The sequence below is a fragment of the Capricornis sumatraensis genome, chromosome 1 (assembly GCF_032405125.1).
Source record: "Capricornis sumatraensis isolate serow.1 chromosome 1, serow.2, whole genome shotgun sequence".
NCBI lineage: Eukaryota > Metazoa > Chordata > Mammalia > Artiodactyla > Bovidae > Capricornis > Capricornis sumatraensis.
This window is the reverse complement of record NC_091069.1, coordinates 27774836-27792980: the sequence shown is the minus strand read 5'-3', so window position 1 is coordinate 27792980 and position 18145 is coordinate 27774836. Positions and strand designations below refer to the sequence as shown.

General features: G+C 38.7%; 1 protein-coding gene and 1 pseudogene across 2 annotated transcripts in view; both read left to right on the top strand.

Moving 5' to 3' along the window:
- Nucleotides 1–2869: 2869 nt before the first annotated feature.
- Nucleotides 2870–18145, top strand: part of WDR35 (WD repeat domain 35) — a 51234-nt gene continuing 35958 nt past the window's right edge. For both annotated transcript variants that reach the window (XM_068973497.1, XM_068973496.1), the window contains exons 1-8: nucleotides 2870–2893; nucleotides 3580–3697; nucleotides 10819–10890; nucleotides 12302–12394; nucleotides 14170–14298; nucleotides 15089–15222; nucleotides 16088–16253; nucleotides 16379–16524. In XM_068973497.1, coding sequence (XP_068829598.1) covers nucleotides 2870–2893; nucleotides 3580–3697; nucleotides 10819–10890; nucleotides 12302–12394; nucleotides 14170–14298; nucleotides 15089–15222; nucleotides 16088–16253; nucleotides 16379–16524 — 882 coding nt within the window. The remainder of the gene's footprint in view (nucleotides 2894–3579; nucleotides 3698–10818; nucleotides 10891–12301; nucleotides 12395–14169; nucleotides 14299–15088; nucleotides 15223–16087; nucleotides 16254–16378; nucleotides 16525–18145) is intronic.
- Nucleotides 5959–8732, top strand: LOC138080895 (E3 ubiquitin-protein ligase RNFT1 pseudogene; annotated as a pseudogene).

Genomic DNA, 18145 nt, shown 5'->3' with positions numbered 1-18145 from the left:
GACGTGAGTTTGAGTGAACTCCAGGAGTTGGTGAAGGACAGGGAGGCCTGGCATGCTGCAATTCATGGGGTCTGAAAGAGTCAGACAGAACTGAGAGACTGGACTGAACTGAGCTGATGCTGAAGCTGAGGCTCCAATATTTTGACCACCTGATGTGAATAACTGACTCACTGGAAAAGACCCTGATGCTGGGAAAGTTTGGACGTGGGAGAAGGGGATGACAGAGGATGAGATGGTTGGATGGCATCTTGACTTGATGGACATGAGTTTGAGTAAGCTCCAGGAGTTGGTGATGAAAAGGGAAGCCTGGCGTGCTGCAGTCCATGGGGTTGCAGAGACTCGGACATGACTGAGTGACTGAACTGAACTGAAGGTACGCACAGTGTCTGTGTGCTCAGTTGTGTCCCACTGTTTGCAACCCCATGGACTGTAGCCCACCAGGTTCCTCTGTCCATTGAGTTTTGTTCCAGGCAAGAATACTGGAGCAGGTTTGCCATTTGCTACTCCAGGGTATCTCCCCAATGGAGGGATTGAACCTAGTCTCTTGCGTCTCCTTCACTGGCTGGTAAATTCTTTAGCACTGGGCTACATGGAAGCCCCAAAGTATAAAGTACACACTAGATTATACAAATCAACAGTGGTTTCCGCATATATGGTAAAAGGTAAAGCCAGAGATAAAAAATAGATGAGACTAAATAATTCCATGGCAGTTTTCTGCCCTATGTCTAAAATTGTGGTGGTTCTGTAACTCTTCAAATGTTCAGAAAGGACAAGAAATGAAGAAAGAAATAGGGTTGAAAAAGAATACAGAACAGTTGACCCTTAGCAAGAAAATACCAACACTTCAGTTACTTAAAAATGGGAGGCTATGAGTCAATGGCTATTATATGCTGTAATAGCCAAAGCTCACACGAATTCTTTTTCTTTTCTTTTCATTGAAGTATAGCAATTCACAGTGTTGTGTTAGTTTCAAGTGTACACATATTATTTTTATAAGTACCTTTAGGTTGCAATAACAGCTTAAATGGGCTTCCCTGGTGGCTCAGATGGTAAAGAATTCACTGCAACGCGGGAGACCTGGGTTTGATCCCTGGGTTGGGAAGATCCCCTGGAGAAGGGAAAAATTACCCACTCCAGTATTCTTACCTGGAGAATTCCATGGACAGAGGAGCCTGGGAGGCTACTGTCCATGGGTCGCAAACCGCTTAAATAAGTTGTTTACAAGTTCTAAAACAAACAGAATTAACAAAATCTCTCCTACTCTGAAATTGCTCCAGGGGGTCTCCAAACCCCAAAGGCACAAAGGAAGGCTTGCAAGGTCTGAAAAATGTGTCTGTACCTGACCTGCCTTTTGAGAGACCTATATGCAGGTCAGGAAGCAACAGTTAGAACCGGACATGGAACAACAGACTGGTTCCAAATAGGAAAAAGAGGACGTCAAGGCTGTATATTGTCACCCTATATGCAGAGTACATCATGAGAAACACGGGTGGGAAAAGCACAAGCTGGAATCAAGATTGCCGGGAGAAATATCAAGTACCTCAGATATGCAGATGACACCACCCTTATGGCAGAAAGTGAAGAGGAACTAAAAAGCCTCTTGATGAAAGTGAAAGAGGAGAGTGAAAATGTTGGCTTAAAGCTCAACATTCAGAAGACGAAGATCATGGCATCTGGTCCCATCACTTCATGGGAAATAGATGGGGAAACAGTGGAAACAGTGTCAGACTTTATTTTTTTGGGCTCCAAAATCACAGCAGATGGTGATTGCAGCCATGAAATTAAAAGACACTTACTCCTTGGAAGGAAAGTTATGCCCAACCTAGATAGCATATTCAAAAGCAGAGACATTACTTTGCCAACAAAGGTCCGTCTAGTCAAGGCTTTGGTTTTTCCAGTGGTCATATATGGATGTGAGAGTTGGACTGTGAAGAAAGCTGAGCGCTGAAGAATTGATGCTTTTGAACTGTGGTGTTGGAGAAGACTGTTGAGAGTCCCTTGGACTGCAAGGAGATCCAACCATTCCATTATGGAGGAGATCAGCCCTGGGTGTTCTTTGGAAGGAATGATACTAAAGCTGAAATTCCAGTACTTTGGCCACCTGATGCGAAGAGCTGACTCACTGGAAAAACCCTGATGCTGGGAGCGATTGGGGGCAGGAGAAGGGGACGACAGAGGATGAGATGGCTGCATGGCATCACCGACTTGATGGATGTGAGCTGAGTGAACTCCAGGAGTTGGTGATGGACAGGGAGGCCTGGCATGCTGCAATTTATGGGGTCACAAAGAGTCGGACACGACTGAGGGACTCAAGTGAACTGATTCACCTTCGTTTGACCAATGGGCGCCAGCCTACCAAATTCTGTAAAGTACCTTTCCTTTTCACAGCGTTGGGACTTTGGGGCTTACACAACACCCCGTCCTTACGACCTCATTTGAATGGGCGCCCTTACTGAGCTGGTACTGAAACCTCAGTCGAGTTCCACCGCGACCGTCCGAGGTTGAGGCCGGTCCTCGGAGCCCGTACGGATCAAGGACACCTGAGGCTACGAGACAGGGAACCAACAGTCGCGGCGCCAGCCGGGTCCCTGGGCAGGAAAGCCCAGAAGCTAATCCACCAGCTTTAATCCCGCATTGGGCCCGTGACAACAGCTCTACTAGCAACCCCGACGTCCGCGCAGGCGTTCTACGCCCGGCGATGCGCGGGCGGCGCCGGAAGTGTCCTTTCGGCGCCCCGGATGCGACCGGGAGGCGGCGGTTGCCAGGGCGACGAGAGCTTCCCAGAGCCGCTGGTACTCGCGATTCGCAGCTTAGAAGGTTTCCCGTGGCGGGCTTTGGCTGCTGGGGTCGTCCTCTCGGGGTTTCCAGGATGTTCTTTTACTTGAGCAAGAAAGTGAGTTTCCCAGGGTTCGCCCTCGCTCCTCCTCCGGTTTCTCAGCCTGTTGGCGATTCCGGCATTCTGCCCGAGAGGCTATGCGTAGTGATCCAGGCTTCGCCATCCCTTCTTTCACCTTCCTGCGCGGTCCAGCCTCGGACTTCCCTTTGCCGGTTCCTGAGCCCACACAGTCCTTGGCGGAGCCAGCCGCTCTCTCGCAAGATCTTTCCTATTACTGCCCATGGTTAGGTCCTTTTGGGGGGCCCCGCAGGGCAGATCACTGTGTGCGTCGCTATCTTTCTCTACTTCACCTGTTGCTCATCAGAATCTGACTTAAACTCGTTGGATCATCACGGGCCGCTGGGCAGGAGAAAAGTAATAAAAAGGTAGCAAAGTGTGTGTGGAAAGGGAATAAGGATTGGAGGTAGACATTTATACCTCCTTTACCTCCCCTGCCTTTTAAAAATTCATCAGGTCACCCTCATTGGTTTTTTTTTTTTTTTTTTTTTTTAAATCACTGCTGTTCTTCTGTGGGCAGTTCTTTGTCTTTTTCCCAAATGGGCCCCGGGCAGTTAAAGGGATTATGCTTATTTTCATAACGGTTCACATTTCTGCAAGACCGTTTCTTCTGCAGCCTTTATCTCCCGTAGACTCACTACCAACCCCTTCGTGAAAAGTTGCGAGTGGCTGTGGTTGCTTTTCAGGTTGCCATGCCCAACAACGTGAAGCTGAAATGTGTATCTTGGAACAAGGACCAAGGATTCATAGCATGTGGTGGTGATGATGGATTACTGAAAGTTTTGAAATTGGAGACACAGACAGGTAAATGAATGCAAGCCCAGATGTTTGAGCATAAGGGAAAATCATTTGTTCAGAGAGATTTGATTATAGTATTTGTCAGTATGCAATTCTGATTCTTCCAAAAGGAAAAAAAAACCCAACATTTTGGAGTGTTCTAGAATATTTTTGTAAGGAAGTTCAGAAAATATCGAATGTAAACCTCAGGTAGCTTTTGCTGAAATTATAGCTGGCAAATGAAAATGAATGAAGAATAATCCATTATATTGTCTTGTGCTATGTTGTTGATTGTGCTGTATTATTAGGAGTCTAATAAAAATGACGTGAATCACCTTTTCAGTAAGGTCACAAAAATCTCACATTTTGGCAGCTTATTTACAGGCCTGTGTTGTTCTTTCTGCTTTTCAGATATGTTAATAATTATGCACTTAGTTCTCAAAAACAGAACATGGGATTAAAAAAATTGTTTAATTAAGAAGTCTCTTGTGTTTTACAGCTTGATTTCTCTTTTTCTAGTTCTGTGGAATCATAGCACACAGTTTCACATTTCTTTATTATCTAGTGTTGCTCTAGGTTGGAGAGCTAAACAATCCCTGATCTATATAGGAGATCTGGATAAGGAGATTGAATTGGAACCTCGGCTCTGCCGTAAGACTTCTGAATATATTTCAGCAAGTTTCTGAATATCTTTGATTTTAGTCCAGTCTTTTGTAAAATGAGGGTTTGAACTAAGTTACATTTTGGATTTCTTACCAGCATTGCTTCTCAAGCTTTATCAGGTATAGGAATCATCTGCAGAGGTTGTTAAAATGGATTTCTGGACTTAGCCCCAGAGTAGAACTGGAATGGGGTCTGAGAATTTGCATTTGTAGTGATACTGGTGTTGCTGGTTTTCAGACCACACTTTGAGTAACACTGTTTTACAGCTTTGAAGTGATAGTTGTAAATATTATTGAGCACTGTCTATGTCTGGGGTGTTTAACCTTCACCGTCTAATTTGACCTCACAGTAATCTTGAGAGGTAGGTATTTCAGATGAGGTAACTGAGGTGCTGATCAATGAACAACCTGCCCAAGGTCACATGGGAAATAGGCGACACAGCTGAGATTTTAATAAAAGGAATATAAAAGAATTTTGCTTCATCCAAATGGAGAACTGTAGCCAGGGAGGCAGCCTCTCAGATGATTCTGAGAAACTATTCCAAAGAAGATGGTTTTTAGCATGGTTTTATCTCCTGTCCAAACAAAGAATATCAAACATACCAGGGAGGGTGCATTCTTTTGAGGAATTTATTTGCTTCCTACGCAGTGAGTCAGTGTGGCTTTGGCTTCTGGGGAGGGAGCCTCATCACTGAAGGAGTACTAGCACTGATGTCCCAGGAAGGGCAACGTGGATCTCTGTCTTTAGAATGGACATTCTTTACTTCTGGACAGTGCACACTTTTCTTTGATGGTTAAAGCAGATATACAAGATATGTTTGATAGCCTAAGAAACAGACTGTTCTCGTTAGCATGAAGTTTAAGTTGATATATAAACCATTTTTACTTTCCCATACTGCAATATGTGAAAATTTCTTCCGTCAAAACTTAGTTTGTCTCAATTTCAAGCCTCATTTTTAACCACTACATGGAGGCTCATGGATGGCCTAAGCAAAGAGAGAATAGTTGTTTTGATGTGCTAGATTAATTATATGAAATAAAAAGCAGATTTGGAAGGTAGAGACTTATGTACCAATTTGAGTTTGTCTTCTGTTGCTTAGTAATGTAATCTCTCAATGCTTTAGCTTTCTTAACTGTCTTAAAGGAAAATAACTTTTGTCTCTGGTACATTTCTCAAATACTTATAAGTATATGCACATATGTGCATGTACATATACATATTTTTATTTTGCCTAAAATATGTAGGAAGTTTTAGTCACATTAATAAATGGATTTATTATGCTTAATATTGAAGGCTTGTCAAGAAAAAATTACTTCTTTTCCTTTTATACACTTCTGATGAAATGTGGTTAGAATATTCTTTGAAATTTGTGAGCAAGATGAAAAATAGATTCTTGAATGGCTTGGAATATGGAGTTAATTATTTGTTTTAAAATTTAATAATGAGTGTAAATCATGTTGAAAGAGAGAAAGATGAGAAATATGGCTGGATAGTCTTAAAATGTCAGTCTATTGTTAGCACAACTATTTTTATTAAATATGATAGTAATAAAGTTAATATTACTCCAGTAATCATCACCAGATATTGATTGCTGAGTACATTTGAAGCACTGTGATATGCTAAAGATGTGGCTTTGTAAGTGCCATTTTGGTGGTTGGCTACAGAATAGCTAAATAATTATCATTCTTCCATATAGTATAACAGTCCTCTACATCAGTAAAATACCTACTCTAGCGTTATTTTAATGGCTGTTTAGTATTCCATTTTGTTGGTATAATGATTTATATATATCCAGTTCTAGTGTTGGATATTTAGATGTATCCACATGACTTGTTTCCAACAATATCTTCGTATCTAAATATATTTGCTAAAGATGTTTCTTTACATGAACCTTTAATTACTTTCTAGTATACAGTTCTAGAAGTGGAATTTACTGGATCAAAGGTCATGTAGATTTATAAAGGTCCTTCATATGTTTAGCTAGTTTACCTTCTAGAAGGCTTGCATTGCTTTGCATTCCCTGTAGTGGTGTTCCCAGTTTTCATTCTCTTGCTTTAGAAGGAAAGGAACTGTTAGAACCGATAGAGCCAGTGTTTGTCCCCAGCTTTTTACCTCAGGTTAAGATGGGGAGGTGGGTAGTTTCTCTCACAGGCCACCTTGCACAGGTTTTGCTGGAGCCCACCTCCTCTCACCCTCTCAGGGCCTTTATTCCTTTTTTAGTCTCTCTCTCTCTCCTTTGAGTATCAGTCTGCTTTCTCCCTCTTTTCTCTCCCTTGCCAGCCACTTTCATGTTACAAATCTAATGGGCGGCTTTTTGTTTTTTGGTCCTTATGCACATTTGACTGGTTCTTGAACTGTTATTTTTTCAAGACAAAGAGAGAATTGCAACGTTTTAAATTATTGTTATATTTATACATATTGCTATCCCCTCCTTTATTTGCTTATAAGTTCTCAGTCTGTTTTACCAGATTCTCCTCTAACTTGGGATTCCTGAGAACTTGCTTCTGGGCTCTTTTCATTTCACATTCTCTTTAGACTTATCCTTTCATTCCCATGGCTTTAAATGCCCTCTGTGGAATGACGATTCCTAAATATATCTCTCCAGCCCAGTCCTGATTTATCAGACTTGGACATCTCAAGAATCTTTCACAGGCATCTCACACTGAACTCTTAACCTTCTCCCGTATATCTTTTCTCACTTGTCTCCATTTCAGTAAATATGTTAAATTTCACCCATTTGCTCAAGCTAGAAGCCCACTTCTTCCCCTCTTAACATCACCTTCATCAACAGCCCTATGCTTCTGTCTCCAGATTATCGAATCCATCCTTTCCTTTTGTCCCCTTCCGCCTCTCTAGTCCCATCCACTATCGTCTCTCACCTCAACTGGGTGAGAATCAGCTTCATGGTTTCTTGCCTCTTTCTTGTGTGATCTTAAAACAAAAACAAAAACAAAAAGAACCAGGTCATGTCATTTCCTTTTTAACAATCTTTAACGGGACGCCAACCGGGGCCAGAGCTGCTTGTGGTGGAATTTGAGGAGAAGGGCCCTGACTGGAGATGGCATCTCTTGCTTTTCTTGCCACTGCTGCAGACAGCGCAGTCTGCTCATCTTCATGAGAGGAAATATTGCCGGAAAACAGGCATTTGAGTCAGAGAAGAAGTGTTCCAAGACCATCCAACCCACCTGTGTAGCCATCTGCACAGCCCTCCAGGAACTGCAGGCAGTGGGAGTATCAGCTTTCTGATGTGCCCATGCAGTGAGATTGACACTCGAAGCCTCCTGCTTTTGTTCTAGGGATGTTCATAATCCAGACCAACTCCATACTTAAAGAATATGCTACGAACCCAGGCTCCAGAAACAGCAGGTCAGGGGCCCATAGCTGTACCCATGGATGTGTGCATAGTCACTTGTAGCCAGTCGTGCAGAGAAGCCAGGCAGCTGAGTGATCCTGCCCGGGAGTCTGTAGAGCCAATAGCAGCTCCTTCTCGGAATCCCATCTCTTCAAGTGTTGCAAAAATGTCTTCTTCGCATTTCGATCCTGCTTGTCAAACTCACCATGCAACACATAATGCGAATTTCTGTTGCATTTGGGCTGCTGACCACTTTTTATGAATGCAAAATGTGAAAACTGATGTTTATGAACGTCAGCCAGGTTTCCCAAGATGAAAGTGCTCAGAGACTCAGTGTGCTTGGTTCCTCATGTTCTGAGCAGGGTCTCCTGTTTCCTCTGTTATCTCTCATTCTCAGTGACTTTATTACTGTTAACCTTTGTAAATCCTTTGGATCTTTTGAGCTTGTGGGAGATACTTTGAATGGTTGGAATTGCTGATTTCATTCCGAAATTTCCCTTCATGGGTTTCAAATGCCTTCTTTTATTGGTGCTTCCTTTCATCATGCCTTTCAAATCCAAGGGTTATTGATGCTTTGAGAAGAATTCTGTCAGTATTAACAGATGCTTGTTCCCATGCCAGTTTGCTTTGCTTATTGGCTGTGGGGAGTTTAGTAATGTAACTTAGTGAAGTCTTGAAATCTTGGTGGCTTTACTTGACCTCACTGAAAACTTCTGAGTTTTTTTCTTTTGGATATCTGAGCTTTCAGATAGATTTTGCAGATATTTTCTGCATAATAAAGTTCTGGAGTTACTGCTAGCAAAAGACAATATTCAGATGTGGAAGCTATTTGTTTACCGTGTAAAGGAGAATTTAAAAAACATATTCTCATGTGTGTCAAAATATGTTTTGTGAAGAGGCTACACTTCATGGTTTAACAAATAGAAAACATGTGTGTGATGCAGAATTTTGAATTCAGACCATGGAAGCCAATGGAAGGATGGAACTGCTTCTTCAAACTTTCAAATGTGCTGGGTCCTGCAAACACTTAGAATCACGTATCACTAATTTTACTTGATTATAGTGACCATGACTATAGGCATTAGAATGGATTTTCAGTGCTATAAGTTAAGAAATATGTTTTTATGAAATGTTTTTTAACTGGAATAAGGCTTAAGTGTGTAGGTACATTTTTAAAGCGATTCAATGAGTAAGAGAACTCACTGTTAAAAAAACAAGGTTCAATCTAATGTGTATGTCAACAACATTTATTCTATTCTAATTGTTTGAGAAATGATTGTGATGTTATATATGTGTATTCTTGTTCATGCTACCAAGACAGTAACTGGATAGTTAGAACCAATGGTTTTAGAGGAACTCAGATATTTTTTTCCTCTGAGATTGTTTTCAGAATAAAGAATATATTTCATAGTAATTTTAAGATACATGTTATCTGAAAGGAGAATTTTCTTCAGCATCAACTTATAAAAATTCCCACTCTCACAAATTGTTAAGATTTTCAAAAATTAGTATTTTTAAATGAATGTTTCAAATGGTGTATTTTACATGTGACTGTCAGATTTTCTGGGAGAAGGAAATGGCAACCCACTGCAGTATTCTTGCCTGGAAGATTCCATGGATGGAGGAGCCTGGTTGACTGCAGTCCATGGGGTTGCCAAGAGTCAGACACGACTGAGCGACTTCACTTTCTTTCTTTGTATAGTTCCTTTTGGAGGAGGAAATGGCAACTCACTCCAGTGTTCTTGCCTGGAGAATCCTATAGATGGAAGGGCCTGATGGGCTACAGTCTATGCGGTTGCAAAGAGTCGGACATGGCTAAGCAACTAACACACACACACGCGTGTGCGCGCGCGCGTATGTGTCAGATTTTCTAAGTGAAGATTCATTTACTGAGAAGACATTTTATATTACTATATTCTTCTCTGTAGTATGATTAGTAATCCAACAGAAAAAGTCACTTCAAATAATAAACAGCCTTTAAAGGCTTACATTGCACTTTGGATAACATAAAAACTTTTCATTGCTTCTTGCAAAGACTACAAATTTTTTCCTATGCCTATCACTTCTGCCTCATCTTATGCCATTCTCCACTTATTAACCATATAGGCCTTCTTTCAGTTTGCTAAAGGCTCTAAAATTCTACCCAGGGGTTATTGCATTTGCTACATCCTAGCCTGAAATACTTTCCCCCTTTCCGTAACTGGCTTGGCTTTTTCCAGTTTCTCTTGGTCTCAGCTTAGACACCATTTCATCAGAGCTCCTTTCCTGGTTCTCCCTCCCTTCAATCTAAATGAACTCCCCGTCTGTTTCCTGTCTCTTATTATGCTTTTACTTTTCCCACTTTATAATTTTATATATGGTAGTGGTTTAGTTGCTAAGTTGTGTCTGATTCTTGCAAACCCATGGACTGTAGCTTGCCAGCTCCTGTGTCCATGGCTAGAATACAGAAGTGGGTTGCCATTTCCTTCTCCAGAGAATCTTCCTGACCCAGGAATCGAACCCCAGTCTCCTGCATTGTAGGTAGATTCTTCACCAACTGAGCTACAAAGGAAGCCCAATTTTATATGCATATATATTTATGTGGGTGTGTGAGTGTCTATTTAATATCTGTTCCCCTCAGTAGACTATAAGCTTTCTAGGGGGAAAGACCTTTTTTCATCATTTTGTATTCAGAACCTTCCTCAGTGCGTAGCAGAGTGTAGACATTCAATAAATGTTTGTTGAATGAATGAATGAATATAAGATTCTGCAAAATCTAATAAAAATTAGTTTCCCAAATCTTTGCTTTTTGATCTCACTTTTGCTTTAGAGTTTTCAATCTAAAATCATAAATACTTCTTTTTTGTTGTTTTTGGGAAGGAATAAGTAGCAATAATAATTACTAATTATATTTAATATGCTAAATAAAGTTTTCTTTTATACATTTTGCTTTATTTCACCAGAATAATATCTTGCAAGGGGGTACATGTTTATCCATATTTCTACCATGGGAAAAATAGGTCAGAATAAGGCATTCTTTAAAAAATTATTCTAATATTATTTAGGAATAGGAAAAAAAGCAAGAAATATAAAAATCTTATAATCTGTCACTTTTATATATTTGCCATAGTATGTTTTGTTTTTGTTTTTTCAGATGATACCAAATTGAGGGGTCTTGCAGCCCCTAGTAACCTTTCTATGAATCAGGCTCTCGAAGGTCATAGTGGTGAGTCATGTAAAATTTTAAATCATATTTGAATAGTATTTTTAGGTATTTAGAACCACTTGTGTGTGTATGCTTAGTCACTCAGCCATGTCTGACTCTTTGTGGCCCCATGGATTGGAGCCTGTCAGGTTCCTCTGTCCATGCAATTTTTTAGGCAGGAATACTAGAATGGTGCCATTTTCTTCACCGGGGAATCTTCCCGACCTCGGGATCCAACCAGAGTCTCCTGGAGCCAAGGGATCCAGTCCACATTGCAGGTTGTTTCTTTACCCGCTGAGCCATCGGGGAAGCCTTGGAAATGACTTGTGTGTGTGTGCTAAGTTGCTTCAGTTGTGTGTGACTCTTTGCAACCCCAGGACTGTAGCCCACCAGGCTCCTCTGTCTATGGGATTCTCCAAGCAAGAGTACTGTAGTGGGTTGCCATGCCCTTCTCCAAGAAATTACTTCCTTAATGCAGAAATGTCATTGTTTAAATGATGGTCTTATTTAAAGTAATCACTTCTGTTTAGCCATGGCCTAGAGTCATTTAACAACTTTCACATGATTAAATAGCATCTTCAATAGGTATGAAAAAAGTAGCTATTATTTTATATATTAAAAATACTATCTGTCTATGGATAGGATGCCCTCCTTTTTAAGAGTCTGTTTTATGGTCCCAGATTAATGTAGACTGAAGAGACATGACACCTGAATGTACTGGATGATGCTAGACTGGATCTTGAAATGAGAAAAATGGCTATCTACCATGGACATTATTTGGACATTTGATAAAACTTAAATGTGGACCGTGGGTTGGAGATAATAGTGTATGTGTTAAAATTTCTAATGTGTAAAACGGTTTTGAAAGAGAATGCCCTTGTTCTTAGGAAATATACAATAAAGTATTCAGGGATTGAAAAACTGAAAAAACACATTTGTTCACATAACCCAGAGGTTTAAGATATGCTCAAGAGTGTGTTACTAATAGAATAGAAAACAAGGTGTGGTGCAGGGGGAGAGATTCAGAGACATTGTTTTGACAAATACCTCCCCCTCAAAAGAAAAAAAGAAGTACTTAGCATGATGTCCTTTGGGCATCATAGTCCTTGGGAGTCAGGCAAATTGGGTAAATCTTACATTTGTATCTGTCATCAGATCTATGGCAGCTCTTATAGCTGATCCTAATCGGTCCCTTAGCTGGCATAAAATAGGAATAAACATGAAAATTAGTATTAGGCATTGTTGTAGAAACAAGTGATAATAGTAACTGTGTTCTATGAACATTTTTGAGTAATTTTAGACCGGTTAATTGCCCAGAAATGGTACTGATTTTAACATGCTCTCGGCATTTATTATAAAAATATAAATTTGAAATTAATCGTAGCTTCTTTTTGTTTTTTTTAGTTTCTAAACTGTTTTTATAAATTTTTAGGTTCTGTTCAAATTGTAACATGGAATGAACAATATCAGAAGTTGACTACCAGTGACCAAAATGGGCTTATCATTGTTTGGATGTTATATAAAGGTATATTAAGACACCTTATTTAATCTTCCACAGATTGGAGTTTGGATCACAGTAGCTGAACGGAGAAATAACATCTTTGAAATAGACCCTTTTTAACCAGCAGTAGGAGTTCACGGGGGTGATATTTCCAAATTTATGGATTCCTACTTTTCCCTTTAACCTTATTTCTTTTGAACTGTGACCGTGCATTAAGAAAGTGAATTATGTGACTGTTGGTTATCTTCAAACTGAGCTTAGATTCTTGGCAGAATAGTTTCTGCTTGAGATAGCTCTTTTTTTCAAGTTTCCAATAAGAATTCATTTCTCTGTGGTCAGTGACTGGAGTTAGTTTAGTAGATAAAAACACATTTATGAAGAAGTCAAAAGCAATAATGCATTTCTTTTAATGAGTCAGTTAGCTTCCTTTTCCTTCATGGATATAGATTTTTATTTCAGCTGACTGCTGGCTCCACATTGGTGCCTTTTGCCCAGAGTTGAAAGAGTCAGAGAAAGATTAATTTAGGTGTATCAGTGTTACCAGAAAAATAACTCATAATACATGTTCTCTTGAGGCCTGTAGGCATCATCTTTGAATGAAAAGGGTACCTTAGCTCATGTGTGTGGTTTTAAAAATGCTTAGGGTATATACCTTTAAAAAATTCTTAATTAAAATATGCGGTGGTACACAAACATCTATTTTTTTATTTTTTTATTATTTTTTTTAATTAAAAAAATTTATTTTTACTTTATTTTACTTTACAATACTGTATTGGTTTTGCCATACATTGACATGACTCCACCACGGGTGTACATGCGTTCCCAAACATGAACCCCCCTCCCACCTCCCTCTCCATAACATCTTTCTGGGTCATCCCCGTGCACCAGCCCCAAGCATGCTGTATCCTGCGTCGGACATAGACTGGAGATTCGTTTCTTACATGATAGTATTTTGAAGTTTATGTCTGTGTATGTATGTGTGGGGAGTAGAATGTGAAAGTACACGAGATTAGAGTGGGTCCTCTCTGAGCCTCAGTCTTGATGGGTAATACCCTGTTCTGACTAGTTTTTCCATGTTACTTAATTACTTGCTTGGCTTTAGGCCAGAATTGTATGTATGGGAATGTAATAAAGCCTTTTAAAGAAAAAAAAGAAAACAAAATAGCCTTATGATGTGCCTCCCATTTGATTATACCTTGAGACAAGTCACATCTCACTTCAACCCCATGTAAATAAATACAAGAACGTTTTTGTCACGCAGGTTAAGTGATGTGATATCACTGATGTGATGTGAACTTAAAATTTTTTTCAGTCTTCTAGTTTTTACATAATATGCTTACATTTAACATGCCTACAATTAATCATTGGAGAGTTTGGGTATACTTATGCAGTAATTGTGGTTATTCTGTTTTTTCCTTGCTTATTATCTGAGGTGCACTCAAGTGGGAAAAACCAGTCTTTGAGAAAAATCACTCATTTTGGCCCCTTGTAAGCAAATGAAGTTTTATTTATTTATTTTTGAAGTTTTATTTTTTAACTGATAGAAAAAAGAGAAAAAGGATAGGCACTTACTATGTTTTCTTTGATAATCTTTGAAGCAATTATTAGTAAAGGCATGAGTTATTTTTTTCATCTCGTTCTGTTGGATTTGAAGATTTTGTAGTTTAATGTCTTGGGTTGTGGAAAACTTTGCAGTTATTTGTCCCATCGTCTATTTTATGGAAGGTTTCCAACTCTGAAGTACCGTTTATCAGATGTGAAAGTTTTGACTTGCCGTTTGTTTTCCTTTGTGAATACAGGCTCTTGGTATGAGGAGATGATCAACAACAGAAATAAGTCAGTGGTTCGAAGCATGAGCTGGAACGCTGATGGACAGAAGATCTGCATCGTATACGAGGATGGGGCTGTGATAGTTGGTTCAGTGGATGGTAATGCATTTTGCACCCAGAGATAAGGTCAAGATTTAGCTGAAGTTTTGATATTTAGAGGTTTAAATGTTATCATATGTTAGCATTCTTACAGAAAAGTAAATATGAAAAGAGAAAATAGTTGCTGTACAATTTGATGACATTTAAGAATCACTTATTTTAAGTCTTACTGTTTAGTCAGTAAGTCGTGTCTGACTCTTTTGCGACCCCATGGACTGTAGCTCACCAGGCTCCTCTGTCCATGGGATTTCCCAGGCAAGAATACTGGAGTAGGTTGCCATTTCCTTCTCCAGGGGATCTTCCTGACTCAGGGACTGAACCTGTGTCTCCTGCATTGGCAGTCAGAGGGACTAGATCAGAGAAAGGTAGAGGGATTCACTTTAGATTGGTGTCTTGTTGGGGACGTACCTCTGCCTTTGTATTAGGAGGCAAAGCAGAAAGGTAAGTGTGGATACACTTGCGTTCTGAATGTTTGAAAGTAGGAATGGGTTTTTTTTTTTTGAAAGCTTTTATTTTCTTTCCAAAGTAAAAGGTGAATTCTTCTGCTAATTGGGAGTAAGGTCCTGAGTCAGAATTTAGAAGAGAAGGGAGAGAGTTGGAAACAGCTGCTATTTCAAATGCTTAGTAGGGTGTTTGGCACATAGTAGGTGCTCAGTAAGGATCTAATGACTGAATAAATGCTGTGAAGAATGTGAGAGCCTTTTAGGGAAACAAAGATTTCTAGAGTAGTTGTTAGAGAATCGTGACCTTGAAATTTTAATGAAATAATTATGTTTTATGTTTGCTTTAGGGAATCGCATTTGGGGAAAAGACCTGAAGGGTGTGCAGTTATCCCATGTAGCATGGTCTGCAGATAGTAAAGCCTTACTTTTTGGAATGGCCAATGGAGAGATACACATTTATGATAATCAAGGGAATTTTATGGTACACGTATATATACTTTTATTTTTACAACTTTATATGCTTATTTTGTATATCATTTTAATATGTATACACACATTTATTTATTATGATAATTTGTGTAATCAAGATAGTCTTTAATTCAGGTTTTTTTTTCCTGAATTTGTTTTATTAAGAAAACATTCTGTGTTGCTTCAAGGTAAATTAGTGCTTTTAGTTCTGATTTTCTGGCAGCCGGAAAGGACAAAACGGCAGTGTGTTGAAACTGAGGAATGATGGGTAGGATGATGTGAAGTTAACCTTTGTGTCTTCTGGTATCCAAAGCTGAAGTTTACATGAGATACCAAAGATATTTTTTGTAGCAAGGTATTAAAGCTTGTCGAAAGGATGGCAGGCTTATACAGTAAGGGACAAAAATCAGGTCCTGGAAAGAAAGCAAAATAGAATAGGCTAGGATAGAATCTCAAGGAAAGCTCAGGCTTTGTGAGATCTAGCTATGGCAGATCTCTGACCTTACTTATGGGGTGATTTGTTTTTAGTCAGGGTCAAGACATCACATGAATCCACTCAGTGGAAGTGATAATAACCAATATCTACATATTTCTATTTGCTGTTTGACACTTTGCTATTTTCAAAGCACTTTTGTATACCTTTGAGTCTCACAAAACTCTATGAACTTTTTTTTACTTTTTTTTTTAATCCTCATTTTACAAATTGGGAAAACTGAAACTCAGGTGAAGTGATTTGCCCATGGTTGGTGAATCAGTAAGGAGCTTGCATTCAAAACCAGATTTTCACATTTCAGTATGCCTTCTATAATAATACTCTATTCACACTAATCATACTACTGTTTTCAAATATAAAATACTAGCTCACTGATTTTATTTAGGTGAAAATGAAGCTGAATTGTTTAGTGAATGTCACTGGAGCAGTCAGCATTGCTGGAATTCACTGGTACCATGGCACAGAGGGTTACGTGGAGCCAGATTGCCCCTGTCTCGCCATCTGTTTTGACAATGGGAGATGCCAAATAATGAGACATGAGAATGACCAAAGTATGTAATTGTTCTTTTTTTTAAATGTGGAGAATTAAAAAAATATTAAAAAAAAGTTGTTCTTAAGATTATAAAAAGTTCTCTTGGCTAAATATTTTACCATGATTCCTTTTGTTTTGGACTAGATCCTGTTTTAATTGATACTGGCATGTATGTAGTAAGTATCCAGTGGAACCATGCTGGCAGCGTCTTAGCAGTGGCAGGCTCCCAGAAGGCCGTCACTCAGGATAAAGATGTAAACACTGTGCAGTTTTATACTCCATTTGGTGAGGTAAATGTCTCATTAAAGATTTTCTCTTTCTTTCTTTCCGTTTAAATACCCAGTGAATAAGGTAGGGGAAGAAAGAGTGGAGGAAGGGGTATACATGGGTCAATTTTTTTTGAAAGGGATATTTTAAATAAAAATGATCAACTACCAGGTGTATTTCTTTGATTAATATCCTCATAAGCCTTCATTTTATCATGGAATTTATGTTATAATCTTCACATTTAGAAAACCAGATGTTTCATGTAAGAAATCACTGGGGAATAGTTATTGAGAATATTTTCTCTGTAATACGCATATGCATCTTTTTCACAGGTGGTTTTTGAGTTGTTTTTAGTGTAATTTAGATGTTTCAGATTAATTTTAGGGGGTTTTAACATGATATATTAAATGTGGATAGGTACTAAATATACATAGCAGTCTGTCCTCCCGAACTTCTATTTCAATTTGTTGTGAAATAATTGCTTATTTTAAGAAAATCTATCTTAAGAATGAATCTTAGGTATTATTACATTAAAAATAAATACATTAAAAAAATACTATACTTCTCAATGTTACTATTAATAAATTTAATTTTCAAAGAGAATTTTCTTAAAGCAGTAATAAATATCAAATAGTAGAATTAATATGTTATACATTTTAAATTATTTAGAAAGTGAGAACTTAGTAACTAGTAAGTTTTTAACTATTTTATTTTCTAACCATAAACTGTATTCAGTTTCTTTTGGATATCCTGTTGGTTTTTATAAATTCACCGCAAACTTCAATAATTTCTATTTTTGGCTATACCAAAGTCTGTACCAGTTGTTTTTACTATGTTAGTATTTTTTTTTTTCTGTATTTTAATAATTTCCGTCAGAGTAAACAGTGGTGTCAGATGATGCTGAAAGTTACCTAGTAGAAAGTTCTCTAGAGTGTAGGTGGTCTCTGTTCATTATCAGCTAATAATATTTCTGGTAGATGCTAAAAGCTAAGGAAAAACAAAAGCGCAATTCTCAAGGTTCCTAAATAATTAAAAATCTCATTATTTATAGCCTTCTTTTAAATTCACATTCTTTGTTGGTTATTTCCATCTGTTGCCATTGGCTTATTTATCACTGTATTAATCAGCTTGTTGTTAGTTCAGTCTTCTCTAGGTAACATGCATTCAAAGGCCCATATGCTTTATCTTGCAAATCACCGTGTTATGTGTTAAATTGAAAACTGTAAGTTGCTTTTGGTATAGTTGTAATTAAAAATATCTAGCCTAGTCCTCGGGGTATTTGGTCACTTAATATTTTTTGAATAAGTGAATATATGAGGTATTTATTTTTGGATCTGTGTTATTGGGAAGAACTTGGAAGGAACTTAGCTAGAGATGTCAACTTAAGGAAAACCTCAGGGAAGAGTTCACTTTTGATTCTGAGGGCTAGGATCTTTTGGTCTTTTCAGTGTGGTCTTAGCTATGGGAGGGGATGACAGAGCGTGGGGTTTGTCGTCTGGCCTGGCTTTGGCTTTGAACTCTGTTTCTATGGTGCTGTTACACTCAGAGAAGTTACTTAACCTCTAAGACTCAGCTAACTTATTTCTTCAAGACTCTACTGTAAACATTAAAGGAGGTAGCAGTGGGAAAATGCCTACCGCAGTG